Source organism: Gordionus sp. m RMFG-2023, chromosome 3 (assembly GCF_954871325.1).
Source record: "Gordionus sp. m RMFG-2023 chromosome 3, tfGorSpeb1-WG-v2, whole genome shotgun sequence".
NCBI classification, from domain to species: domain Eukaryota; kingdom Metazoa; phylum Nematomorpha; class Gordioida; order Chordodea; family Parachordodidae; genus Gordionus; species Gordionus sp. m RMFG-2023.
Genome location: NC_088777.1, coordinates 2,800,794 through 2,828,588, shown reverse-complemented (window position 1 = coordinate 2,828,588; position 27,795 = coordinate 2,800,794). Strand labels below are relative to the sequence as shown.

The following is a 27,795-nucleotide window of genomic DNA, read 5'->3' as shown; positions in this document are numbered from 1 at the left end:
TCATCCTTATGTGCGATATTTAATACCTTTAGAGGTCAAAATTTAGTTGATATTTTATAGTATAGTTGGATGCTAAATAATAATCATATAAAAAAGTATTTTAAAATTAGAATTAAACAATAAAAATTTAGACTTGGAATAGTAATATTTATCCAAATGATATGTCATTGTATTTACCAAGTGGATCTTAAATCTTTAAATTTAAAATGTCCGACACTGAAACTCATAAAAAGAGGATAAGGATTAACGATGATAGCAAACTAGTTAATGTTGAATTTGAAACTAGTGAAGACGTTAAAAAAACTTCGACTTTTGAAAAGATGGGGCTTCGTAAAAGTTTGCTAGATGGAATATATTCTTATGGTTTTGAAAAACCTTCAGCAATTCAGCAACGTGCTATTATTCCTGTCATCAAAGGTAGAGACGTAATTGCACAGGCGCAATCGGGAACTGGTAAAACAGCAACTTTTGCCATATCTATTCTCGAATCGATAGATACAAAAATTCGAGACACTCAAGCTCTTGTTCTTGCACCAACTCGTGAGTTGGCCCAACAGATACAAAGAGTTATTCTAGCAGTAGGTGATAGAATGAATGTTCAATGCCATGCTTGCATTGGAGGTACAAATCTAGGAGAAGATATTAGGTTAATAATGTTATGAATTGATTTAAACTTTAAATAAAAATAAAATTATTCCAAATTTTTTGAACATAAGTTTTCTATTTATTGCTAGAACCATTTTTATCTTATGTGTTAATTAAACTGAATCTTATTAAAAGACTTCATAAATATATTTTTAATTACTATTAAATTTATTTTTCAGATATAATTTTAATATTTTTATATATTTAAATTATATTTATTTTTATATCAGTATAGGATAATAACATAATTAAAATTATAACAACATTGTTTTTTAAAATTAACTCAAATTCAAAGACAATATTAAAATTAAAAAATATATTTATAAGCTTAAATTAATTATTTGACATTTATATATTTTTTAAAATTGAACTAATACTTGCATATTATCCAATTCAATTATAAATATTATCCTATAACCAAACCTGATCTAAACAAATGTTTAGGCATATATACTGAGTTAGTTTATTAATAAAATATAACAAATAATAAAAAATACATCAAAAGCTTAATAGTAACATATTTGGTTATTGAAATAAAATGATTATCTTTTTAAAATATCTTCAATATAAATTTTTCTTAATCATCTTAAAAATTTTAAACAACTTTAGATTTTCAGGTGAAAACTTTTATTTGAGTGTTTTAGGTCAACATTTTGAATGTATTTGACTTAATTAATTTTATAAAAATACTTGTTGGTTTTTTAAAAAACATCAAAACATGCTTTTCAGATAACCCCTTTCAATTTTTAATAAATTTAGTATTCAAATAAAGCACATTTAATATTTTTACAAAAGAAGTTAAAGGGATTTTTTGCCTAATACAAAATATTAGAACCTCACCTTAATGATAGTATTTATAAAAACTAGGAAAAAATTTATTTATATCTCCTAAATTATATATATTTTTTTAAATAATAAATCATCTAGAAAATTCCTATGATATCATTTCTAATGCCCTATAAATAAGGCTTTTGGCTGGGATTTATTTTTATCATCAATTAATAGTATTTATGCAGCATCTTAACTACTAAAGATCTGTATAGGCTAGGTTAAAACCTTTATGAGTTGGGCAACTCTTACAAAATATTTTGAATATAAAATTTAAATTTCGAAGAATTTATATGTAATATATTTTAAAAAATTATACATATTGGAGATACCCTTTATAAAATCTTAACAGGCCAATTCATTGCAAATGTGTTACCCCCACTGCATTGATCACCATTGATTTTTTATGATTTTTCAAATTCATAGTTAGATATTAATTTCTTAAAAAAATGTAAAATCATAACTGATATATAAATATACAATAATTTATCTAAAAAGTTTTTGAATTTAATATTTTATAAATTATAAGGAAAATATAAGTGTTTTGAAAACTATCACCTTATACAAAGATATCCTATATGCTAAGATCACCAAAATAATTATCCATGTTAATTTATCTATCCTATTTTTAAATATTAACTATCTTCTGCTTTGTTTTTAAAAATTAATATTATAATTTTTTAGGCTGTGTCCTAAATCAAAAAAAAAAAAATTCATAAATTTTGCGAATCTCAAGACTTTCGGGAGATTTGAGAGGTACGAAATATGTCCCGATTCATATATTTATTTTCAATTTTTAACTGTTTGATATGAATGATTTACTATTTCTATTTTTTATATTATTTGTTGATATGACTGAGCGTAGAAGAAGGCATAGATTTTTAGAAGGCCAGTATATATGATATTATATGTATTATTTCGAAATCAAGGACTTTTTAAAATATTTGATAGTATTCCATCTAATACTTACAAATTTCGTCAGATGTTCCACATGCATGTTGAAACATTCAACTACATTCTTATGAATTTGAGTCTATAGACACCGCTATAGTTATACATAAAAACTCTATTAGTATGAAGCATCGACTCTATATAACACTCATGTATGATGATCATTTTTTTTATAATCTGTATATATTTATAGATATTTGACAACTGGTATGAGCTTTAGAAAAATAGCATTATAGGAAAACATCAGTAAGCACAATTGTCACAGCAACATGTAGGTTATTATGGGTAGGTCTACAGCCCAAGCATCTCTGTTTTCCGACAGTTCAACAGATGCTTGAAATATCAGCAAGATACTTCAGGAAATCAGGTTTTCTTCATATAATAGGTGCTATTGATGGAAAACATGTCAAAATAAAACAACCTAAAAAAAGTGGATCCACATTTTATAATTATAAAAAATTCAATTCCATTGTGATTCAAGGTATTTCAGATGATAAAGCTAGATATTTATATATTTTCTAAATTTTAATCCTTTTCTAGATTCATGTTGATAGAAGTTGGGTTTCCTGGATCTATATCAGATAGAAGTATATTTTCTAAAAGCCTATTTTATGAAGGGATGATCAAAAAAATCATAAAGATTCTCAATCCAAATTTTTTACCCTCAACAGATATATTATCACCTTACGTATATGTAGGTGATGATGCATATCCTTTAATGGATTTTATTATGAAACTTATAAAACAAATTTGAATGATAATAAATTAAATTTCAAAACAAAATTATCAAAAGCCAGAGTATCTATAGAGAGATGCTTTAACATCATGAGTGCCAAATTCAGACACCTATATAAACTATCGGAAACAAATATTACCAATACTATACAAATAGTTAAGGCTGACTGCCTATTGCACAATATTATAATTGATCTTGAGGTAAATCATTCTACATCAATAATTCATGAAGATTTTCCTATTCCAAATTTTACCCAATCTCAGTTCCAACAATAGACTGAAAGCTCTAATAATATCAGACAAACATTTAACCTATTTGTAAATAATTATATGTAAAATTTTTGTATACATTTATTTTTTAATTCCCATAATAACCTTAAATTTCTTAATTCTCATAACCTTATATTTCTTATGAATGTTTTCATTTGTCAAATTTATATAATTTTTTTTATAAATATTCGATAAAGAATGCAATAAAAAGTGTTCTTTTGATTATATTGTATTAGTAAAATATTTGTAATTAATTTAATGAGGAAGACTGCTACAATGAATAAATTTACACTTTTTAACATTAAATATAAGAATTTTTATTATAAAAATATACAAAATATGTTAAACATATTATAAATATGGTATTAAATATTAAGATATAAGAATATAATATGTATAAAAGATTACATATAAATAGATATAAATTCTTCTGAAAATTTCATTTTTATTTCATAAATTTCTTTTTCAGTCATAAGTTTAAAGGTTGTTTGGAAGGATTTAAAAAATCTCTGAACATGATGAATATCATCATCATATGATACTTTTTTTGCAAAATCTATTTCAAAAATAACTCTAAATATATCCATCTTTTCAGTATCATATTTTTTAATTTTGTTTATTCTTTTAGATTTGGAATTTCCCAAATTTTTCCTTTTAGAGGTACAAGGAGAAATATTTTCTTTTTGTCTAACTATCATTAAATTAATAAAATATATAATAAATATTCAACTTCTAATATTTCATTCTCAGACATATTCATGTCTATAGGACTAAATGAATTAACTATATCATTTAAGATATTTTGTGCATTTGGTTCATCATTCTAAAGTATAGTTTATTATATAGATCTAATTTCATGTAATAATGCCTGTGATGATGTTTGAACATTCATCACATCTTGAATGATTTGCTCATAATCCTAAAATATAGATTATTATATAGTTCTAATTTCATGTTATAATACATGTGGAGATATTTTTTCATTAATAGAATCCTTAGATAGTTTCAAACTGAAACTAGCTTCAGAATGCTTACAAATATCTTCAACATTTTCTTTTAGTCAATAATAATCCTCAATAAATTTGAGTTGCTTGCTATTCAAAATATTAGCACCTGAACCTAAAATATAAAATAATATATATTATATTTATAATTATACCTGATTTTCTGGATATAACAAAAATTTTATTAAATTTTGCCTTTATTTCAGCAAATTTTTTTTCTATTTCTCATAAGTAAGATCATATCTCTTACCAATCTCCTCCCACTTGATTTTGCTACCAGCGGTGTCTATGTATTTAAGGTCACTAATACACCACAAATATCTATAAGGTCTTATAGTTTCCATCAATTGAAATTCGTTAGCCATTTTTATTCCCTCAATTTGCAAGATTAATTATTATTGTGCAATATGCAGTCAGCCTTAACTATTTGTATAGTATTGGTAATATTTGTTTCTGATGGTTTATAAAGGTGTCTGAATTTGGCACTCATGATGTTAAAGCATTTTCTATAGATACTCTGGGTTTTGATAATTTTGTATTGAAATTTAATTTATTATCATTCAAATTTGTTTTCTAAGGTTTCATAATAAAATCCATTAAAGGATATGCATCATCACCTACAAATATGTAAGGTGATAATATATCTGTTGAAAATAAAAAATTTGTGTTGGGAATCTTTTTTGATCATTCCTTCATAAAATAGGCTTTTAGAAAATATACTTCTATCTGATATAGATCCAGGAAACCCAACTTCTATTAACATGAATCTAGAAAAGAATTAAAATTTAGAAAATTTATAAATACCTACTTTATCATCTGAAATACCTTGAATCACAATGGAATTAAATTTTTTATAATTATAAAATGTGGATCCACTTTTTTTAGGTTGTTTTATTTTGACATGTTTTCCATCAATATATGAGGAAAACCTGATTTCCTGAAGTATCCTGATATTTCAAGCATCTGTTGAACTGTTGGTAAACAGAGAGCTTGGGCTGTAGACCTACTCATAATAACCTACATGTTGCTGTGACAATTGTGCTTACTAATGTTTTTCCTATCTTTGCATATAATGCTATTTTTCTAAAGTTCATACCAGTTGTCAAATATCTATAAATGTATACAGATTATAAAAAAAATGATCATCATACATGAGTGTTATATAGAGTCGATGCTTCATACTAATAGAGTTTTTATGTATAACTATAGCGGTGTCTATAGACTCCAAATTCATAAGAATGTAGTTGAATGTTTCCACATGCATGTGAAACATCTGACGAAATTTGTCAGGATAAGATTGAATATTATCAAATATTTTAAAAAGTCCTTGATCTCTAGAAATAATACATATAATATCATATATACTGGCCTTCTAAAAATCTATGCCTTCTTCTACGCTCAGTCGTATCAACAAATAATATAAAAAATAGAAATAGTAAATCATTCACATCAAATATTTTAAAATCTATGAATCGGGACATATTTCGTATCTCTCAAATCTCCCAAAAATTTTACGATAATTTTTGAGAATTTTTTTTTGATTTAGGACACAGCCTAATTTATAAAATAGAAATCTGGTATCAATATCGGCAAAAAAATGTTACCAGTGCATCTCTGTCCTAAAGCCTGACCTGAAAATTTTATAGGTCTGATCATAGTCAAATATTCCTTTTGAATTTTAAGCTCAGCCCATATAAAAATATTTGAGACTTTCAAACAGAAAAATATTTAGTATATTTTTAAAACTAATTTAAATCATATTGAGTGGGTACCTTATTTTTTTTATAAATGACAAAATTTTAAATTATTTTGGATGAGTTGATTGAAAACTATTCGATATTATTTGTATACCAGAAAATTGGATTATGGACAACACGTGGTATCTGGTACACCGGGCCGAGTTTTTGATATGATACAGCGCAAATGCCTTCGCACCCGCAATATCAAGCTGCTTGTTATAGACGAAGCGGATGAAATGCTTAGCAAAGGATTCAAAGAACAGATATATGACATATACCGCTTCTTACCACCCCAGACCCAGGTTCATAGCTTTATATATTTCTGAATTGATAATTATTAAATATAAAGTATACTTAAACATTTAATGTTGGCCATGTCCTCCATGATGAATTAGTCATAATCAAGACGATAACCTTCCTGTCTGATCTTGTTAATTTTGACAAAATTTGCATACTGAGAGAAAATCATTAAAATTTTTGTTAAAAATTATTGGTTATTTAATTAATATCATTAATTCCCTTAAATTTCCGTTAATTCCCAATCAATTTTTCTTAAATTTTGCATAATGGTAGTATATGCTATAAGAAAAAAAATGAAATTTTATCTCCCAAATGGGCGTTTAAAGCGCGGAAATGCGCTTTATATATTTTCAAACATCTTGAGAAATAATTAAGTTAGAGAAATAATTTATATTTTATTGTGTAGCGTAATAAGACATAAATAAATTATATAAATCTGATTAATATTGAAAATCTGATGTTTCAAATTTTTTTTCCTGTAAATAGATATAACACTGCTTTATATTTGTACTAAATCCTAGATTGGGATGAAAATGGGTCTAGGAGTTATGACTCCTTATGTGGCTAAAATTGATCAAATTTAACATAAATATCTTCATTTAATGAACACTTGTGAAATGTTTATATTTTTTTATCTTTAAGAAAACTTTTGAGAAGTGGTTGGGATAATGTGATTTATTTAACACTCAAGTTTTATTATGACTCGAAATTACTTGACAAAATAATTCTAAACATATTTAAAATATATCATCTAAAAAATTTGAATAAATTTTGACTTCTATTTTGTTTTTGTCTAGGGTAATAAAAGCATTGTACTTTTGTGTTCCTAGCAAGTGGTCTATCTGCACATTGCATCAAAATTTTTAGCTCATTTTAATAGGTGGAAAATTAAAACAGCTAACAACTGATATTGATCATTATAATTATCCTCCTATCAACGAATATAAACATTGTATAGCACAAAATCTTTGCAATCCAGTCCAGATGTTATTTAAATAATATAAATTTTACCCTGGATCTTCCAAAATAAAAGAAAAACTTATTATTATTTGACGCGAATTCAATCCATTAGATAACATTCAAATAATGGTTAGCAGTTGATCGAACTACTACCCTCGAAACACTGATAAAATTCGCTGACGAATTCGCGGATTATTTAATTGAAAAATTAAACAATTTGATTCCTCATTCGTTTATAGCTTCACAATAATCACTACATCAGAAAAATAATAAATTTTGGTCAATCTATCAAATTTCTTTCTTTTAAGAACAAGATCATTTTTGTTTGAATTGAAATAAATAAAATGCACATGCGTTGTGCTAACAATCTGATATAACCACAAGACTTACATGTTTTATATGTTGTCTTCATGGTAATAAATGATAAAAGGGTGGAGAGTGTGGCCCTTTCGCCATTTCCTCTATGACCTCATTTGGACTAGGATTATGATCTCTATTTATATTTAGAAGAGCCAATCCATTGGTCCTCGCCTGGCCAGAGGTTGTCCTTAAATAACTTTTAAGTTGAGTCAGTGTCGAAAATGACTGCTCATTAGTGCAAGTAGTTATGGTAAGTGTTGCTAATATTATTAAAAGTGTTTTGATATTTGTTCTTAAGTTTAAAGTTTCCTTAAATAATTGTAATAACAGGGTTACTGGGATGATCTGTAGGGATCATGCTGCTTAGATCAGAATACCAAGCTTCAGTATCTGATTTTAGCTGTTCGTATCCACCGATAATGTCGGATTCAAAAAAATTATAATTTTTTTAATGCTAAGCATTATATTATTGTTAATAATTAATTGTTCTGAGGATGATGAATATTTTAATATTTTGCTATGCCCAGCAAATTTTAATTTAAAGTGAGTAATAATTGTTTTTAATAATGGTAAAAAAATAACTTTTTTATAATAATCAAAAGTTGATTCCAAAGCTAACATGTAATCTATGATTAGCCTACGTTTCTCAATATTAATTTTAAGTTTCTCACCCAAACTTAAACATCTTTCATATATTGGTAAAATAATATTGTTGGCATTTACCTAAGCATCTAAAAATATATTTTGAAGTAACTTTTCCCCTCCAAGCTCTTGTAGAAAATTCGAGCCGTGTTGCGTCTAAAATTTAAATATGATTGGCACTTTAATTAAATTGAATTTGCATGGTTCTACTCTTGGGTAAACTAAGAAAAAATAAATCTCATTTACTAATCTTTCAAATTTTATTATACATTTAAATTTAATTATAAATTAGTAGGTAATAAGAAAGTTAATTAATATTAAAATTAAATGATAGTTAATTAATATGAAAATTGAAATTACATTGAAAATAAATAAATTAATAAGAAAGTTATTTAATATGAAAATTGAAATTAAATTGAAAATAAATTAAATTGAAAATCTCCTTACCTTTATTAATTAAATGTTTTCTTGGTATATTCTTCGTTAATTAAATATTTTCTGGATATACTCTATAATTTAAGAATTTTCATTAATCATATAATTTATTGGTCTCTTTATTAATTAAATGTTTTTCTCGTATCTTCAATAATTTTTTCAATCGTAAAATTTTCTTCTTACAAAAACCAATTAATGAATAAAAATCCTTTTCCTTTGTTGCCACTGTATTTCTTTTCACAAATATCAACAAAATACATGGCTAACAACAGGTTCATAATATATACATATATTATAATAATTAATTTTATCATTTTAATACAATTATAAATAATCATTTAAAAAATTACAACAAATCATTTAAAATATTACAACAGTAGGCTTTATTATTTTTTTCTACATTAATTCCATTTTCTAACTAAGCATTCAAATATTTGTTCAAATTGCGATGATTTTGGCGGTTTGTTTGATTTAACTATTTTTTCTCTTCCAGACTATGTTAAATCATCTTATATAATTATTAGTTTATATAGTTACTTAACTATCAAAACAACACTCAGGTATTACAATAACAAACAACTACGTTTTAATGTATCTGTTTTTTTTTACTTACTTCAATTTTTTTTTCTCTTGAAACACGAAAATCGATAATTTTATTTCTTTATTTTTCTTTTCTTAAAATATGAAATCGTACATAAAATAAAATAATTGTCTCCAAGTGTTTTATTTTAATTATTTTTGCAAAGAAAATAATTTTTTATGGATAAGATAACATGTTTCATTAAATCATCACAACTAAGGGAATGCCTACCCATTGTGGCGCCACTATTTTATTATGAATAAAAATACTCGTAAGAGGAAAATAATTTCCAGGAAAAGAAAGAAAACATGATAAATTTTCCACAAAAAACCTAAGATATAGGAACTAATTGAAAAGATGATGATGGAAATAGCCGTCGACATGGACAAATCGGCCAATGGAGGAATCAGGCATACACTCCTAAAAAATCGTAGATAACATACAAAACAAAATATTTTGAAAAGATGATGGAAATAACAGTCAACCTGGACAAATCGGCCAATGGAGGATTCAGACATACACTCTCAAAAAAAATCGTAGATACCATACAAAACAAAATATTTTGAAAAATTTATGTATTGATTTTTTAAAAGAGAGAAGAGACTTACCTAATTTTCTCTTGGAGAACATATTGTTTCATTTGAATAATATAACTTATTTTTTTATATATCATTTATATATATTATAATAATTTCTTATCTGTAAATTTAAAAAAAATTTGATAAGCAAAATAATAATTGTAAGATTTGAAATATATAATATTCACTGCTTATAATCACCTCTGAAATAGTAGTTTTTTTTATTTAAAATTCAAGGTTACAGCGTTAGTAACTACGTTACTTTTTTTTACATTACTTTACAGCACAAATTAATATATAAATATTTATATTTTAGAAGGCAGATTTTATAATTTTTATTCTGATCATACTTAGGGTTGAACATCTATCGGTTACCGGATTAATTTATTAATCTATTTAATTAAAACCTATGATTGACAAAGACATATAAAAGTCTAATAATAAATTAATCAATTGTTTTAGTTAAAAAAATCAGCAATATATATTCAAAAATGATTATTTGAATAAAATAAGGATTCAAAATTTAAATTTTGTATTTCTTTTATCAATTATCTCCTTCCTTATACTTGTTTAGATGGACATGATACAAAAAAATTTGAATAATAAAATTTTATGTTACGAATTTTATAAATTATGAATTTTCTCAAATGACAATAAAATTTAAAATATCCTTTATTAAAATATAATAAATAATAAATAGTAATATGACATTTTAAAACAACTACAACTTAATTAATATGAAGAAAAAAATTTCATAGATGGAAAAGATGTAATCCATTTCACCAATCTTTTCCTCACAGATATAACACCATTCAATCTCAATATAAATATAGAACTTCCAATATAATTTTACTTTCCCAAAGAATTATAAAGTCAATTTTTATATGTTAGCATTTTTTACAATTAATAATAAAAATATCTAAAAAACAATTGAATTTGTAATAAAATGAAATTTACATTGAAACATATTCACCACCATTCTGATAAATCTAAAGAAAGAGCATTATGCAATTATGAATTAACTTAAAGTACAAATTCGAGCAACCCGGTTCAAGGCAAACGTAAAACATAAAATCAAGTTATGCATATTAGAAAAATGGATCCCCTTGTTAAACTGCATCCTAATGCTCTACCACCATTTATATCTGTGAAAACTATTATGAATCGTGTTATTAAAACATTAAGACCTCCTTTGCCTCTTATAAATTCTGATATCCGATTATACGGCAATTCTCGAAGAAATGTTTCTTACCATTTCTGTCAAGGGGTGCTACTTTCACTATTGTCAATGTATTTTAAGACGTATACAGGGAAATTTGTCAGAATTAAATCTTGAAGTAGAGTCCTTTAATTTAGATCCCATAAGAGATCTCTTTACATACTTTAAAAGTACTTGGATTAACCCAAGCGCTAAATTTAAATATAAGATGTGGAACATGTATGATGTTCAAGGTGTAAGAACAAATAACCATGTTGAGGGATTTCATCGTTCTTAAAAAGAGTATATAACATATTCTCATCCTAATTTATATCTGTTCATTGATAGAAACTTTTTATATTATGAAACTTATACACCAATGTAGTATTTAAATAAAATAATTTCTTTAAAAATATGAATATGTATTATTATTCTGAGTATAAATATAAAAACAATTTAGTCGGCAGGTATCTCATTATTTTTTTTTGAAATTAAATATCTTGATATTTTATCTAAATACTGCATTGGTGTATAAGTAGCATAATATAAAAATGTTTCTCGTCTATTATACAGTATTTTTTTTTTCTTTCAGTAACTTTTTTCCCATTATGCAATTGAATGAATTTAATGTCCATATCTTGTTGTATTTGTTTTAATATATCAATAAAAAGATATAAATTAGGATGAGAATATGTTATATACTCTTTTAAAGAACGATGAAATCCCTCAACATGGTTATTTGTTCTTACACCTTGAACATCATACATGTTCCACATCTTATATTTAAATTTAGCACTTGGGTTTGTCCAAGTACTTTTAAAGTATGTAAAGAGATCTCTTATGGGATCTAAATTAAAGGCCTCTACTTCAAGATTTAATTCTGACAATACCAATGGTATGTCCGTTTCAGTTAAAAAGGGTATCGCCATGAGTCTGTGATAAAATCTCTTAAAATCAGGATTAAGCCGACTAAATGCTGTCAATCTATTACCCTGTATACGTCTTAAAATAAATTGGCAATAATGAAAGTAGCATCCCTTGACAGAAATGGTTGGAAACATTTCTTCGAGAGCTCTTAAGTGCTCCCATTTCAAAATCTATAAGTGCTTTAGGAGGAGAAAATAAAAAACCTATAGATAGGCAATAGTTTTTTAAAAGATCCAACATTTTTAAATATGTTTCTTTGTTTTTATTTAGCAATAATATATAAGCGCAAGGAATTATTGTATGATTAATCATTACATGAATAGTGTAAAATTGCTTAAATAATAACGGACACGAAAAAAATGTACCGTCCATCAAAATTTTGTCAGCATTACAGAGGCATTCAAGTAATCCATGTGTAGAAAATATTAATAATTCATTATTTTCATTACAAATTAAAAATGTTTTATTACCTAGTGTTAACGTATAATCGCCGTATAATCGGATATCAGAATTTATAAGAGGTAAAGGAGGTCTCAATGATTTAATAACACGATTCATAATAGTTTTCACATAGAAATGTTGGTAGAGCATTAAGATGGAGTTGAACAAGGGGATCCATTTTTCTAATACGCATAACTTGATTATATGTTTTACGTTTGCTTGCTCGAATGTTCTTTAAGTTTATTCATAGTGACTAAAATTGCATAATGCTCTTCCTCAGATTCAGAAGGATGGTTGTGAATATGTGTCAATGTAAACTGCATATTTAATAATGTACCTCTTGCCGTACAATGACTTAGTCTACATTTAAATAAAATTCCAAATTTATGATGAACATACAGAAATTTATTTGAATATAACAAATTACGTTTTTTTTGGGAAAGAATAAAATTATATGGCTGTTCTACATTTAAATATGAGAATTGAATGTTATTAACTGATATTGGTAAAGTTACAGAGCTATCAGCTGCAATGGAGATATCGATTACAACTTCTTCATCTATAAAACTTTCGTCCAAAAATGGTAAAACATGTCCGGACCTTCTTCAAGGATCCCAGAAATCCCCAGAGCACCTCCATCTTCTTGTTCATGATTAATCACAGAAGTCACAATCTCTTCATTTCTACCCATCGATTCTTAAGGACAAAAATATTTTTGATTAATTATGATAAAATTAAAAAGAAAATATACTAACAAAATTGTGATTAACTATGATAAAATTAAAAAGAAAATATATTAACAAAATTTTATTAACCAAAATCAGCATCTTCTTGAATAGGATTGATCATCGAGGATATCGACTCCGGACCTTCTTCAAGGATCCCAGAAATCCCCACAGCACTTCCATCTTCTTGTTCATGAATATTCACAGAAGTCACATTATCTACATTTCTTCCTAATGATACTTAAGGAAAAATATATTTTTGATTAATTATGATAAAATTAAAAAGAAAATATATTAGCAAAATTTTGAATAACTATGATAAAATTAAAAAGAAAATATATTAACAAAATTTTGATTAAATATTTATAAAAAAATTTAAAAATAATTTTGTAAAATACTTCCTCTTCTTCCACTCAAATATTTGCAAATATCTAGAAAACAATAAATCACATCTTATATATTAAATAATTTACCGTTGCAAGCTGCTGTTTCAGTAAATAGGTTATTTACTGTGTAACCTCTCCTGAGACAGGTTGGAGAAATACAGGTAAAATATATTTTATTTTTATAACAACTTGACTTTCTATATGTAGAAGGTATCATTATTTAAAAAATTCTAAAAGATTTAGCTTGGTTTTGTCTTAATTTTATAATTTTCTACAAAAATGTCTATGTAAATATTAATTAAAACCTACTTTGCCTTGAGGTAGTGATATTTATATTTAATATTAGCTTGGTTTTGTCTTAATTTTATAATTTTCTACAAAAATGTGTATGTAAATATTAATTAAAACCAAATACCTTTGCCTTGAGGTAGTGATATTTATATTTAATATTAGCTTGGTTTTGTCTTAATTATAATATTCTACAAAAATGTGTATGTAAATATTAATTAAAACCAAATACCTTTGCCTTGAGGTAGTGATATATATATTTAATATTAGCTTGGTTTTGTCTTAATTTTATAATTTTCAACAAAAATGTGTATGTAAATATTAATTAAAACCAAATACCTTTGCCTTGAGGTAGTGATATTTATATTTAATATTAGTTTGGTTTTGTCTTAATTTTAGAATTTTCTTGGCTTTATTAATGTCTACCCTATAAATTGTAAGGATGCGAGAAAGATTCCGATTCCAAGCGACGATATTAATTTTAGAATATTCTAGAAAAATATATGATTTTAGAAAATATATATAATTTAGGAAAAATAATTTGCCATTTGACTCCAAATGGTTTGATGACAAAAGAAAAAAAAATGAATCGGACCGATACCCTTATGTTTTACGTCTTTAAATGGTGTAACTTCATCTTAAAATCATAAGTTCACGAAGTTAAATAATTCTGAAATTACTATAATATTTATAAGAAGAAAATTAATGATATTCTCAAGAATAGATAATAACTATTCTTAAAAAATTCATAAATTTTCAAATAACAAATATTTTATAGTAATTTCACAATTATTTAACTTCATGAACTTTTGATTTCACGCTGACGTCACACCATCTAAAGCCGTAATTTTTTTGGGTATCGGTCCGATTCATTTTTCTTTCTTTTGTCATCAAACCATTTGGAGTCAAATGGCAAATTATTTTTCCTAAATTATATATATTTTCTAAAATCATATATTTTTCTAGAAAATTCTAAAATTAATATCGGCGCTTGGAATCGGAATCTTTCTCGCATCCTTACAATTTATAGGGTAGACATTAATAAAGCCAAGAAAATTCTAAAATTAAGACAAAACCAAACTAATATTAAATATAAATATCACTACCTCAAGGCAAAGGTATTTGGTTTTAATTAATATTTACATACACATTTTTGTAGAAAATTATAAAATTAAGACAAAACCAAGCTAATATTAAATATAAATATCACTACCTCAAGGCAAAGGTATTTGGTTTTAATTAATATTTACATACACATTTTTGTAGAATATTATAATTAAGACAAAACCAAGCTAATATTAAATATAAATATCACTACCTCAAGGCAAAGGTATTTGGTTAATTAATATTTACATACACATTTTTGTAGAAAATTATAAAATTAAGACAAAACCAAGCTAATATTAAATATAAATATCACTACCTCAAGGCAAAGTAGGTTTTAATTAATATTTACATAGACATTTTTGTAGAAAATTATAAAATTAAGACAAAACCAAGCTAAATCTTTTAGAATTTTTTAAATAATGATACCTTCTACATATAGAAAGTCAAGTTGTTATAAAAATAAAATATATTTTACCTGTATTTCTCCAACCTGTCTCGGGAGAGGTTACACAGTAAATAACCTATTTACTAAAACAGCAGCATGCAACGGTAAATTATTTAATATATAAGATGTGATTTATTGTTTTCTAGATATTTGCAAATATTTGAGTGGAAGAAGAGGAAGTATTTTACAAAATTATTTTTAAATTTTTTTATAAATATTTAATCAAAATTTTGTTAATATATTTTCTTTTTAATTTTATCATAGTTAATCAAAATATTGTTAATATATTTTCTTTTTAATTTTATCATAATTAATCAAAAATATATTTTTCCTTAAGTATCATTGGGAAGAAATGTAGATAATGTGACTTCTGTGAATATTCATGAACAAGAAGATGGAAGTGCTGTGGGAATTTCTGGGATCCTTGAAGAAGGTCCGGAGTCGATATCCTCGATGATCAATCCTATTCAAGAAGATGCTAATTTTGGTTAATAAAATTTTGTTAGTATATTTTCTTTTTAATTTTATCATAGTTAATCAAAATTTTGTTAGTATATTTTCTTTTTAATTTTATCATAATTAATCAAAAATATATTTTTCCTTAAGTATCATTGGGAAGAAATGTAGATAATGTGACTTCTTTGAATATTCATGAACAAGAAGATGGAAGTGCTGTGGGGATTTCTGGGATCCTTGAAGAAGGTCCGGAGTCGATATTCTCGATGATCAATCCTATTCAAGAAGATGCTGATTTTGGTTAATAAAATTTTGTTAATATATTTTCTTTTTAATTTTATCATAGTTAATCACAATTTTGTTAGTATATTTTCTTTTTAATTTTATCATAATTAATCAAAAATATTTTTTTCCTTAAGAATCGATGGGTAGAAATGAAGAGATTGTGACTTCTGTGATTAATCATGAACAAGAAGATGGAGGTGCTGTGGGGATTTCTGGGATCCTTGAAGAAGGTCCGGACATGTTTTACCATTTTTGGACGAAAGTTTTATAGATGAAGAAGTTGTAATCGATATCTCCATTGCAGCTGATAGCTCTGTAACTTTACCAATATCAGTTAATAACATTCAATTCTCATATTTAAATGTAGAACAGCCATATAATTTTATTCTTTCCCAAAAAAAACGTAATTTGTTATATTCAAATAAATTTCTGTATGTTCATCATAAATTTGGAATTTTATTTAAATGTAGACTAAGTCATTGTACGGCAAGAGGTATATTATTAAATATGCAGTTTACATTGACACATATTCACAACCATCCTTCTGAATCTGAGGAAGAGCATTATGCAATTTTAGTCACTATGAATAAACTTAAAGAACATTCGAGCAAGCAACCGTAAAACATATAATCAAGTTATGCGTATTAGAAAAATGGATCCCCTTGTTCAACTCCATCCTAATGCTCTACCAACATTTCTATGTGAAAACTATTATGAATCGTGTTATTAAATCATTGAGACCTCCTTTACCTCTTATAAATTCTGATATCCGATTATACGGCGATTATACGTTAACACTAGGTAATAAAACATTTTTAATTTGTAATGAAAATAATGAATTATTAATATTTTCTACACATGGATTACTTGAATGCCTCTGTAATGCTGACAAAATTTTGATGGACGGTACATTTTTTTCGTGTCCGTTATTATTTAAGCAATTTTACACTATTCATGTAATGATTAATCATACAATAATTCCTTGCGCTTATATATTATTGCTATAAAAACAAAGAAACATATTTAAAAATGTTGGATCTTTTAAAAAACTATTGCCTATCTATAGGTTTTTTATTTTCTCCTCCTAAAGCACTTATAGATTTTGAAATGGGAGCACTTAAGAGCTCTCGAAGAAATGTTTCCAACCATTTCTGTCAAGGGATGCTACTTTCATTATTGCCAATTTATTTTAAGACGTATACAGGGTAATAGATTGACAGCATTTAGTCGGCTTAATCCTGATTTTAAGAGATTTTATCACAGACTCATGGCGATACCCTTTTTAACTGAAACGGACATACCATTGGTATTGTCAGAATTAAATCTTGAAGTAGAGGCCTTTAATTTAGATCCCATAAGAGATCTCTTTACATACTTTAAAAGTACTTGGACAAACCCAAGCGCTAAATTTAAATATAAGATGTGGAACATGTATGATGTTCAAGGTGTAAGAACAAATAACCATGTTGAGGGATTTCATCGTTCTTTAAAAGAGTATATAACATATTCTCATCCTAATTTATATCTTTTTATTGATATATTAAAACAAATACAACAAGATATGGACATTAAATTCATTCAATTGCATAATGGGAAAAAAGTTACTGAAAGAAAAAAAAAATACTGTATAATAGACGAGAAACATTTTTATATTATGCTACTTATACACCAATGCAGTATTTAGATAAAATATCAAGATATTTAATTTCAAAAAAAAATAATGAGATACCTGCCGACTAAATTGTTTTTATATTTATACTCAGAATAATAATACATATTCATATTTTTAAAGAAATTATTTTATTTAAATACTACATTGGTGTATAAGTTTCATAATATAAAAAGTTTCTATCAATGAACAGATATAAATTAGGATGAGAATATGTTATATACTCTTTTTAAGAACGATGAAATCCCTCAACATGGTTATTTGTTCTTACACCTTGAACATCATACATGTTCCACATCTTATATTTAAATTTAGCGCTTGGGTTAATCCAAGTACTTTTAAAGTATGTAAAGAGATCTCTTATGGGATCTAAATTAAAGGACTCTACTTCAAGATTTAATTCTGACAAATTTCCCTGTATACGTCTTAAAATACATTGACAATAGTGAAAGTAGCACCCCTTGACAGAAATGGTAAGAAACATTTCTTCGAGAATTGCCGTATAATCGGATATCAGAATTTATAAGAGGCAAAGGAGGTCTTAATGTTTTAATAACACGATTCATAATAGTTTTCACAGATATAAATGGTGGTAGAGCATTAGGATGCAGTTTAACAAGGGGATCCATTTTTCTAATATGCATAACTTGATTTTATGTTTTACGTTTGCCTTGAACCGGGTTGCTCGAATTTGTACTTTAAGTTAATTCATAATTGCATAATGCTCTTTCTTTAGATTTATCAGAATGGTGGTGAATATGTTTCAATGTAAATTTCATTTTATTACAAATTCAATTGTTTTTTAGATATTTTTATTATTAATTGTAAAAAATGCTAACATATAAAAATTGACTTTATAATTCTTTGGGAAAGTAAAATTATATTGGAAGTTCTATATTTATATTGAGATTGAATGGTGTTATATCTGTGAGGAAAAGATTGGTGAAATGGATTACATCTTTTCCATCTATGAAATTTTTTTCTTCATATTAATTAAGTTGTAGTTGTTTTAAAATGTCATATTACTATTTATTATTTATTATATTTTAATAAAGGATATTTTAAATTTTATTGTCATTTGAGAAAATCCATAATTTATAAAATTCGTAACATAAAATTTTATTATTCAAATTTTTTTGTATCATGTCCATCTAAACAAGTATAAGGAAGGAGATAATTGATAAAAGAAATACAAAATTTAAATTTTGAATCCTTATTTTATTCAAATAATCATTTTTGAATATATATTGCTGATTTTTTTAACTAAAACAATTGATTAATTTATTATTAGACTTTTATATGTCTTTGTCAATCATAGGTTTTAATTAAATAGATTAATAAATTAATCCGGTAACCGATAGATGTTCAACCCTAAGTATGATCAGAATAAAAATTATAAAATCTGCCTTCTAAAATATAAATATTTATATATTAATTTGTGCTGTAAAGTAATGTAAAAAAAAGTAACGTAGTTACTAACGTTGTAACCTTGAATTTTAAATAAAAAAAACTACTATTTCAGAGGTGATTATAAGCAGTGAATATTATATATTTCAAATCTTACAATTATTATTTTGCTTATCAAATTTTTTTTAAATTTACAGATAAGAAATTATTATAATATATATAAATGATATATAAAAAAATAAGTTATATTATTCAAATGAAACAATATGTTCTCCAAGAGAAAATTAGGTAAGTCTCTTCTCTCTTTTAAAAACAATACATAAATTTTTCAAAATATTTTGTTTTGTATGGTATTTACGATTTTTTTGGGAGTGTATGTCTGAATCCTCCATTGGCCGATTTGTCCAGGTCGACTGTTATTTCCATCATCTTTTCAAAATATTTTGTTTTGTATGTTATCTACGATTTTTTAGGAGTGTATGCCTGATTCCTCCATTGGCCGATTTGTCCATGTCGACGGCTATTTCCATCATCATCTTTTCAATTAGTTCCTATATCTTAGGTTTTTTGTGGAAAATTTATCATGTTTTCTTTCTTTTCCTGGAAATTATTTTCCTCTTACGAGTATTTTTATTCATAATAAAATAGTGGCGCCACAATGGGTAGGCATTCCCTTAGTTGTGATGATTTAATGAAACATGTTATCTTATCCATAAAAAATTATTTTCTTTGCAAAAATAATTAAAATAAAACACTTGGAGACAATTATTTTTTTTTATGTACGATTTCATATTTTAAGAAAAGAAAAATAAAGAAATAAAATTATCGATTTTCGTGTTTCAAGAGAAAAAAAAAATTGAAGTAAGTAAAAAAAAACAGATACATTAAAACGTAGTTGTTTGTTATTGTAATACCTGAGTGTTGTTTTGATAGTTAAGTAACTATATAAACTAATAATTATATAAGATGATTTAACATAGTCTGGAAGAGAAAAAATAGTTAAATCAAACAAACCGCCAAAATCATCGCAATTTGAACAAATATTTGAATGCTTAGTTAGAAAATGGAATTAATGTAGAAAAAAATAATAAAGCCTACTGTTGTAATATTTTAAATGATTTGTTGTAATATTTTAAATGATTATTTATAATTGTATTAAAATGATAAAATTAATTATTATAATATATGTATATATTATGAACCTGTTGTTAGCCATGTATTTTGTTGATATTTGTGAAAAGAAATACAGTGGCAACAAAGGAAAAGGATTTTTATTCATTAATTGGTTTTTGTAAGAAGAAAATTTTACGATTGAAAAAATTATTGAAGATACGAGAAAAACATTTAATTAATAAAGAGACCAATAAATTATATGATTAATGAAAATTCTTAAATTATAGAGTATATCCAGAAAATATTTAATTAACAAAGAATATACCAAGAAAACATTTAATTAATAAAGGTAAGGAGATTTTCAATTTAATTTCAATTTCCATATTAAATAACTTTCTTATTAATTAATTTATTTTCAATGTAATTTCAATTTTCATATTAATTAACTATCATTTAATTTTAATATTAATTAACTTTCTTATTACCTACTAATTTATAAATAAATTTAAATGTATAATAAAATTTGAAAGATTAGTAAATGAGATTAATTTTTTCTTAGTTTACCCAAGAGTAGAACCATGCAAATTCAATTTAATTAAAGTGCCAATCATATTAAAATTTTTGACGCAACACGGCTCGAATTTTCTACGAGAGCTTGGAGGGGAAAAGTTACTTCAAAATATATTTTTTTATCTGCCTGATTGATTAAATTTGAGGAGGCATCTTATAATATTCGTTTTTCTATCCCTTTTCTCAATATATACTATGTGTCCGCTTTAGACTCCAAATATTCTTAAAAATATTTAAACATTTAATTGTACTATAAAGTTATTTATTTTTTATTACTGTTGACATTGAAATAACGATGTACACTCTAAAATTATTTTAAAAATTACATTTTCTAAGTGTAAGCTATTATGGAATAAAATGGGGGCAATCTTCAAACTCTGCAGCCATTTTTAAGGGAAGCATGGGAAAGAAGGAAATTAATAGATAGTCATATTAAGGATAATTGCATATGACGACTCTTATGACATATCTGAATTACAGAGATTTTCAGATAAAGACAAGTCGTTCAATGCACGTTTCTTTTTAAGGTAACCGTAACGGGTTCCCTTTTTCAGATGTAACGAGTAACTGTAACGCGTTTCTTTTTGTAGTAACGTTTACAGCACTAGAAGTAATTAAAAATTTTTAATATGATATACTGGATTTTGTTAACTTTTCAATTTTTAACTATCCACTTAAAGATCTTCATAAATATATACACATTCCACTAACAATGTAAAATTTATTTTTGGGTTCAGAAATTTCAGATTAATCTTTTATACCTAACAATTAACATAAGCCAGATAGTCTACATTCTGTTATTAACAATAATCATTTATATTAATTAATTATTATTGTTAATATGACCGATTAATACTAACCTTTAAATTGTTTTTTTTATGTTGATATAAATTGATTTTTTTATAAATTGTGTAGATTGATTTTTATTATATAAATTTTTAATATTAATATGAAAATTATTATATAAACCTGATTTTTTTAGTTTGATAAACAAAATGTAAAATTTTAAAATATATTATATAAAATTAAATTAATAATTTAAAATAAAATAAACAATCTTTATATTAGAAAACTTTATGGTTACATTTTTTTATTTAGAAAACTCGTATCATTACATCATTTATCCTAAAAAACTTTATGGTGGCAGAACTTTATTAATTATAAATAACCAATTATTTTAGCGAATTTAAATACATTCTTCCTATATTTTATTTTATATTAGTTTATATATATTTAAGGTTTTTAATAATACTTTATTTATATATTTAAATATTACTTTTTAAATATTTTATAATATATTGCATAAATTATCATATAACGATTTTAATTATTTATATTTAAATATTTTTTTATATATAATTTAATATTACCTTATATATATATATTTAAATATTACTTTATATATATATTTAAATATTACTTTATGTATAATTTAATATTACCTTATATTTATATTTAAATATTACTTTATATATATATTTAAATATTACTCTAGATATATTTAAATATTTTAATTATTTATATTTAAATATTTCTTTATATATAATTTAATATTACCTTATATATATATTTAAATATTACTTTATTACTTTAGATATATATAATTATTTATTAAATATTACTTTATATATAACTTAATATTTAATATTACCTTATATATATATTTAAATATTACTTTGGATATATTTAAATATTTTATATTTAATTAAATATTCTTAAATATATATTGCATAAATTATAATATAAATATTTTAAAATTTATTAAATTTAAATGTTAAATGTGTCTTGTTAGTATTCACCATCTTTCTTTTATTTGACTCCAAACAGCTGTGGGAATATTTCGGCCCCGAACCACACATAAGGGGTTACGAAAACTACAATATGAATGTGAAATATATCAATTAAATATGATGATATTCGTTGAATTTTAATTATGGTAGATTGTTTTATGCTAAAAAAAAAAATTTAATTTATGTCATGTAATTTCGAAACAAAATTTAACTTCAGTGTTAAATAAATCACATTATCCCAACTGTTGTTACTGACTTGAAGATTGTTAGTTGGACAGTCAATCAATAATGTTTATGTTTTTATATATCGTAGAACTATTATATTTTCAAGCATATGATTATTAGCATGTCGTTGTATTCAATATATTTATAACAAGATATTTATTATCATTGTATTCAAGATATTTATAATTGATATCACATATATTACGAATAAATGATTTATCAAGAAGATTTATAATAACGTGTTACTAACGAGTTTTATGACACCAACCTCTTCTCAAAAGTTTTCTTAAAGAAAAAAAAAGTAAGGGCCTATCATTTAGACATAATTTTTAAATAAACATTATTTCATAAGTATTCATTAAATGAAGATATTTATGTTAAATTTGTCCAATTTAAGCCATATAAGGAGTCATAACTCCTAGACCCATGTTCATCCCAGTCTAGGATTTGGTACAAATATAACGTAGTATTATACCTATCTACAGGGAAAAAAATTTGAAAAAAAAAATCTTTGTTTTTCTATGACCATTTCCGGCTTTATTACATCCGGTTTTCGATATTAATCAGATTTATATCATATTTATTTGTATGTCGTATAAATGAACTATTATTAAGCTACACAATAAAATTTAAATTATTTATCTAATTATTTCTCGAGTTATTTGAAAATAAATGAAATGCATTTTGTCAAAAATTTAACATTTTTCTGCGCTTTAAACGACCATATCTTAGCGGATAAACCTTGTTGGGAGGTAAAAATTCATTTTTTTAAAAAAAAGTCATAAATATAAATGATATATCTATTATAACATAAGAATATTAATAATAATACTATTATTTTGTTTGATATGGTAAATACTTAGTGTATTTTTAATTTAATATATTTTGCTTAATTAATTTTTTTTTAAAATATATTATAAAAATGATTTATTTAAAATGAGTTAATCCAGAGTAATAAATATGTTATTAATTTTTTCCCAATAAATTAAGTTATTGCCTAAACTATGGTGGTATCGATATATTTTCAATTTATAATAAATATTAATTTTTTTATTTTATATTATATATGGTCATCAGGTAAACTTTTCCTCCTTTATTTTTCAAAATTATCAGAATAATTTATATTATGAATTTATTAGATTAACTGATAGTGACCATGATAGAACTTTTAAAAAATCTTAATGTAATTCGAACGGACGTACTGCTTTTTATAAAGCGCTTCTATATATATCTTTATTACCATCTGTTGTTCGGAGATATACTTATAATACTTTTACTTTTCCCTTAGTCATTTGAGATTGCATAACGAGTAAAATTTTTACGAAAATTTTAAGCGTTGTTTACTTGCTGAATATTTTAGCATAATTTTAAAAAAAATTCTAAAGAATCTGTAATTAATTAGACATATAAAAGTATTTAAAATTGAAATGATTTAATTGGATAAATTGCGAAATATATATTTGTATTTTACATATATATATATATAAAAGTAATTAGAGTTGTTAAGGAGCGGCTCTCCTGGAGCGGGAGCTAGCTCCTTCTGAGAAGGTAGGGACAGACGCGAGAGCTGGCTACTTTCAAAAAGACTCTTAAAATAATATTTATAAATAAAATGGAAAAAAAATTCTAAGATTCTAATTTAACAATTTTAGAGACCTCATCCAAAAATGTTAAAAAGCATCTTAGGTTTCTACGTAAATTTCGTAATCGTAATTAATTCTATTAACAGTTGATCCATTATTTATTTGAATGAGTTTAAGATCATTACAATTTATTAAAAATTTTACCACGGGTGCGCGTATGATATTTTCTGGGTTAGGGCATGATGGAACCCCTCAATGGTTTTCAGTGCGGGGTCCCACTACTCTATACCTAAATTAAAAAAAATATACCTTGACCATATTATATAAGAAAATGGTGGTCTATTCCCAAGCCAAGCTGTATCCATGTATCGCATAAAACTTAGCAAATTATCGTTAGCAGCCATTAGATAGCAAGTAAAACGCACCACTGCCACATGTTCTTCCTTAGAGAATGGGTGGCACTACTTTATGTACATCCGATTGCCCGATGTACGATCCTGATAAGCCCAATGTTTGGCATTCGCGCCATAAACCTTGTGAAAAGTGAAAATAACAGCTTAAATATATAATTTATATATTTTTAATTTAGTAATAGAGTAGTGGGACCCTGCACTAATAACTATTTAGAGGGGTTCCATCATGCCCCAAACCGGAAAATATCATACGCGCATCCTAATATTCATACGTTGATCAAAATTTTAATAAATTTTCAAAATTGTAATGATCTCAAACTCATCTAAATAAACTAATGGATCAACGATTAATCGCATTAGTTGCGCCTACGAGATAAGGAATCGGAAATTTAACAGACATTTACAAAGAAACCGAAAATGTTTTAACATTTTTGTTCTAAAAATCGTTAAATTAAAATCTTAGAATCTTTGAACATTATTTTCAATTATTAACGCTCCTTTTTAAAAGTAGCTAGCTCCCACTCCCTCTACTGAATTTTTAAAAGGCAAATCTGATTATTTATATATATATATATATATATTCAAATACAAATATATTTCGTTATTTTGAAGGTAATAATAAATTATTCGGTTGTGAAAAATTAAACTGAACATCCTTTTATTTTCAACTGTTTCGTACCAAATTCTTTTTATTAAGTAAATTTACATCATATTTTAGGCAATATTATATTAAAATAAAATTAACATATCAAAAATGGAGATAAAAAAGAATTGCAATCTTATAATAACTGTTTGTTCAAATTTTGAATAGGTCGTTCTATTCAGTGCCACATTGCCTCACGACATACTTGAAATGACCAGCAAATTTATGACAGATCCTTTGAGAATACTCGTCAAGCGCGATGAACTCACCCTAGATGGTATAAAACAATTCTTCGTTGCGGTGGATAGGGAGGATTGGAAATTCGAAACTCTGGTAGATCTTTACGATGCACTCGTAGTGACCCAAGCCGTCATTTTCTGCAATACCAAACGCAAGGTTTTTATTTAAGATACCGCATATATGGTTTTTATCAGGAACCCAGAACAAGAGCATTTTTGCGTTTCTGTTCCAGCCAAAAAAAAGTGTTTTAGTTCCGTTCCTACCTTTGGAACTTTCCTAGAAAAATGTATAGTTTAATATATTTTTTTAAATCAACACATTTTTTATCATTCATTCTTATTTAACCATTAATATCATTCAATTATTACATCTATATCTTTAAGAATAAGTTACCTTTACATTTCCTGACAATCTCGATGATTATTAATATCAAAAAAATTTTGTCCATTTAAAATTTGAAGACAAAAATTGAAAATATTATTTATTCATCAGTTTTTTTTTTAATTATCTTATTCCAAATTTAAGTGCCAACATCATATTATTGGTTAAGTTTCCCTCATTTTAATTCCTTAATTAGCTTAGGATCGTTTTATGTGATGAATGATTATCATTTATTAATATTATTTTAAAATATAATTTATCTTGGCGCCCTGCTATATGGATTTAGAATTTATATCAAAATTCTTCTTATCTTTTTATATTCATTTATAATTATGTAATAGATTTTTAGGAACGTTTCCCGAATATTTCGTTCTGTTCCATAAATTTATTCGAAGGTCCAATCTATATTCCTGTTTATCGTTAAAAAAATGCCTCCCTTTTATTATATTAAGTTTTATAAAATTTTGCACTTTGTGCCATCATAAGTAGATGCTCTTGTTATATGTTAACCTTGAATTTGAAACCTAGGTCGATTGGCTAACTGAGAAGATGCGTGCCGCCAATTTTACAGTTAGCTCCATGCACTCGGGGATGCCTCAGAAGGAGAGGAATGAAGTCATGAGCGCTTTCCGGTCTTTTACAACCCGCGTCCTTATAACGACCGACGTTTGGTCCAGGGGGTTAGACGTTCAACAGGTTATTTTAAATGAAAATTTGATAATTGTATTTTCAAAAATCTACACGATAAACTATATATGTCTTTCAAAGGGTACCTGAATCGCCATAATGTTCAGGACTTGTATTTAAGAAGAATGAAATCAATGTAAATGATAGTAGTATATCTTTTGTTTAATATTGAAATAACATTTATTTTTATTTTAAAAACTCGATTGCTGGTGTTATACCAATATCATGTCTCCATAATTTAAGATAATATTATTACTATCTGTGCCATTTTTCTTTTTCGCTTAAAAAATTTGTTTTAAAAATTATGAGTTCAAATAAACCTAAGAAATTTGCCCTAAATTAAATATCCCGATTATATTTTATAAATTTGTTTTCATGTCATGAATTTTTTGATTTTTTTAAAAAAAACAGAATGGGTTAAACATTATGATTAATTTGAAAATATTTATTTTCTTCTAAATTAGGTATCTCTGGTTATAAATTATGATTTACCCAACAGCAGAGAACTTTACATCCACAGGATAGGTAGGTCCGGTAGGTTTGGCAAGAAGGGTGTGGCCATTAACTTTGCAAACAAAGAAGACATCAGAATTTTACGGGATATTGAACAATATTATAGTACCCAGATTGATGAGATGCCAATAAATATCCACGATTTATTTTAATTAATTATAAATTTTTTTTAAAATGTTGTTATATAAACTATTATAGATTTATGACATCTGTATTATATTGATTATTCTTAATTATGATAATTTATAAATAAATATAAATATGATGGGTTATAAA

General features: G+C 25.2%; 3 protein-coding genes across 3 annotated transcripts; 2 read left to right on the top strand and 1 right to left on the bottom strand.

The window, feature by feature from the left end:
• The first annotated feature begins 174 nt into the window (after positions 1–174).
• Positions 175–27,795, top strand: LOC135926541 (eukaryotic initiation factor 4A-III-like). The gene is made up of 5 exons (XM_065462454.1): positions 175–646; positions 6,288–6,474; positions 25,867–26,094; positions 26,848–27,015; positions 27,471–27,795. The coding sequence occupies exons 1-5, from the start codon at positions 207–209 to the stop codon at positions 27,669–27,671; spliced, it is 1,224 nt and encodes a 407-aa protein (XP_065318526.1). The 5' UTR covers positions 175–206; the 3' UTR covers positions 27,672–27,795.
• Positions 10,705–13,978, bottom strand: LOC135926543 (uncharacterized). Its single transcript, XM_065462456.1, has 4 exons — positions 13,792–13,978; positions 13,717–13,749; positions 13,409–13,558; positions 10,705–13,289 (listed from the first exon to the last, which is right to left on the bottom strand). The coding sequence occupies exons 1-4, from the start codon at positions 13,919–13,921 to the stop codon at positions 13,153–13,155; spliced, it is 450 nt and encodes a 149-aa protein (XP_065318528.1). The 5' UTR covers positions 13,922–13,978; the 3' UTR covers positions 10,705–13,152.
• On the top strand, positions 15,462–16,571 carry LOC135926542 (uncharacterized). Its single transcript, XM_065462455.1, has 5 exons — positions 15,462–15,648; positions 15,691–15,723; positions 15,882–16,031; positions 16,151–16,300; positions 16,420–16,571. Exons 1-5 carry the CDS (start codon positions 15,519–15,521, stop codon positions 16,554–16,556), a joined length of 600 nt encoding a protein of 199 aa, XP_065318527.1. The 5' UTR covers positions 15,462–15,518; the 3' UTR covers positions 16,557–16,571.

Excerpts from the sequence above, each read along its gene's own strand:
- LOC135926541 (XM_065462454.1), top strand. The coding sequence starts at position 207 with ATGTCCGACACTGAAACTCATAAAAAGAGGATAAGGATTAACGATGAT. Across the intron at positions 647-6,287 it reads AATCTAGGAGAAGATATTAG|AAAATTGGATTATGGACAAC; the intron begins GTTAATAATGTT and ends TTTGTATACCAG. Across the intron at positions 26,095-26,847 it reads TCTGCAATACCAAACGCAAG|GTCGATTGGCTAACTGAGAA; the intron begins GTTTTTATTTAA and ends TTTGAAACCTAG.
- LOC135926543 (XM_065462456.1), bottom strand. The coding sequence starts at position 13,921 with ATGATACCTTCTACATATAGAAAGTCAAGTTGTTATAAAAATAAAATA. Across the intron at positions 13,750-13,791 it reads TGAAACAGCAGCTTGCAACG|ATATTTGCAAATATTTGAGT; the intron begins GTAAATTATTTA and ends ATTGTTTTCTAG. Across the intron at positions 13,559-13,716 it reads TTTGAGTGGAAGAAGAGGAA|TATCATTAGGAAGAAATGTA; the intron begins GTATTTTACAAA and ends TTTTTCCTTAAG.
- LOC135926542 (XM_065462455.1), top strand. The coding sequence starts at position 15,519 with ATGATACCTTCTACATATAGAAAGTCAAGTTGTTATAAAAATAAAATA. Across the intron at positions 15,649-15,690 it reads TAAAACAGCAGCATGCAACG|ATATTTGCAAATATTTGAGT; the intron begins GTAAATTATTTA and ends ATTGTTTTCTAG. Across the intron at positions 16,032-16,150 it reads TCAAGAAGATGCTAATTTTG|TATCATTGGGAAGAAATGTA; the intron begins GTTAATAAAATT and ends TTTTTCCTTAAG.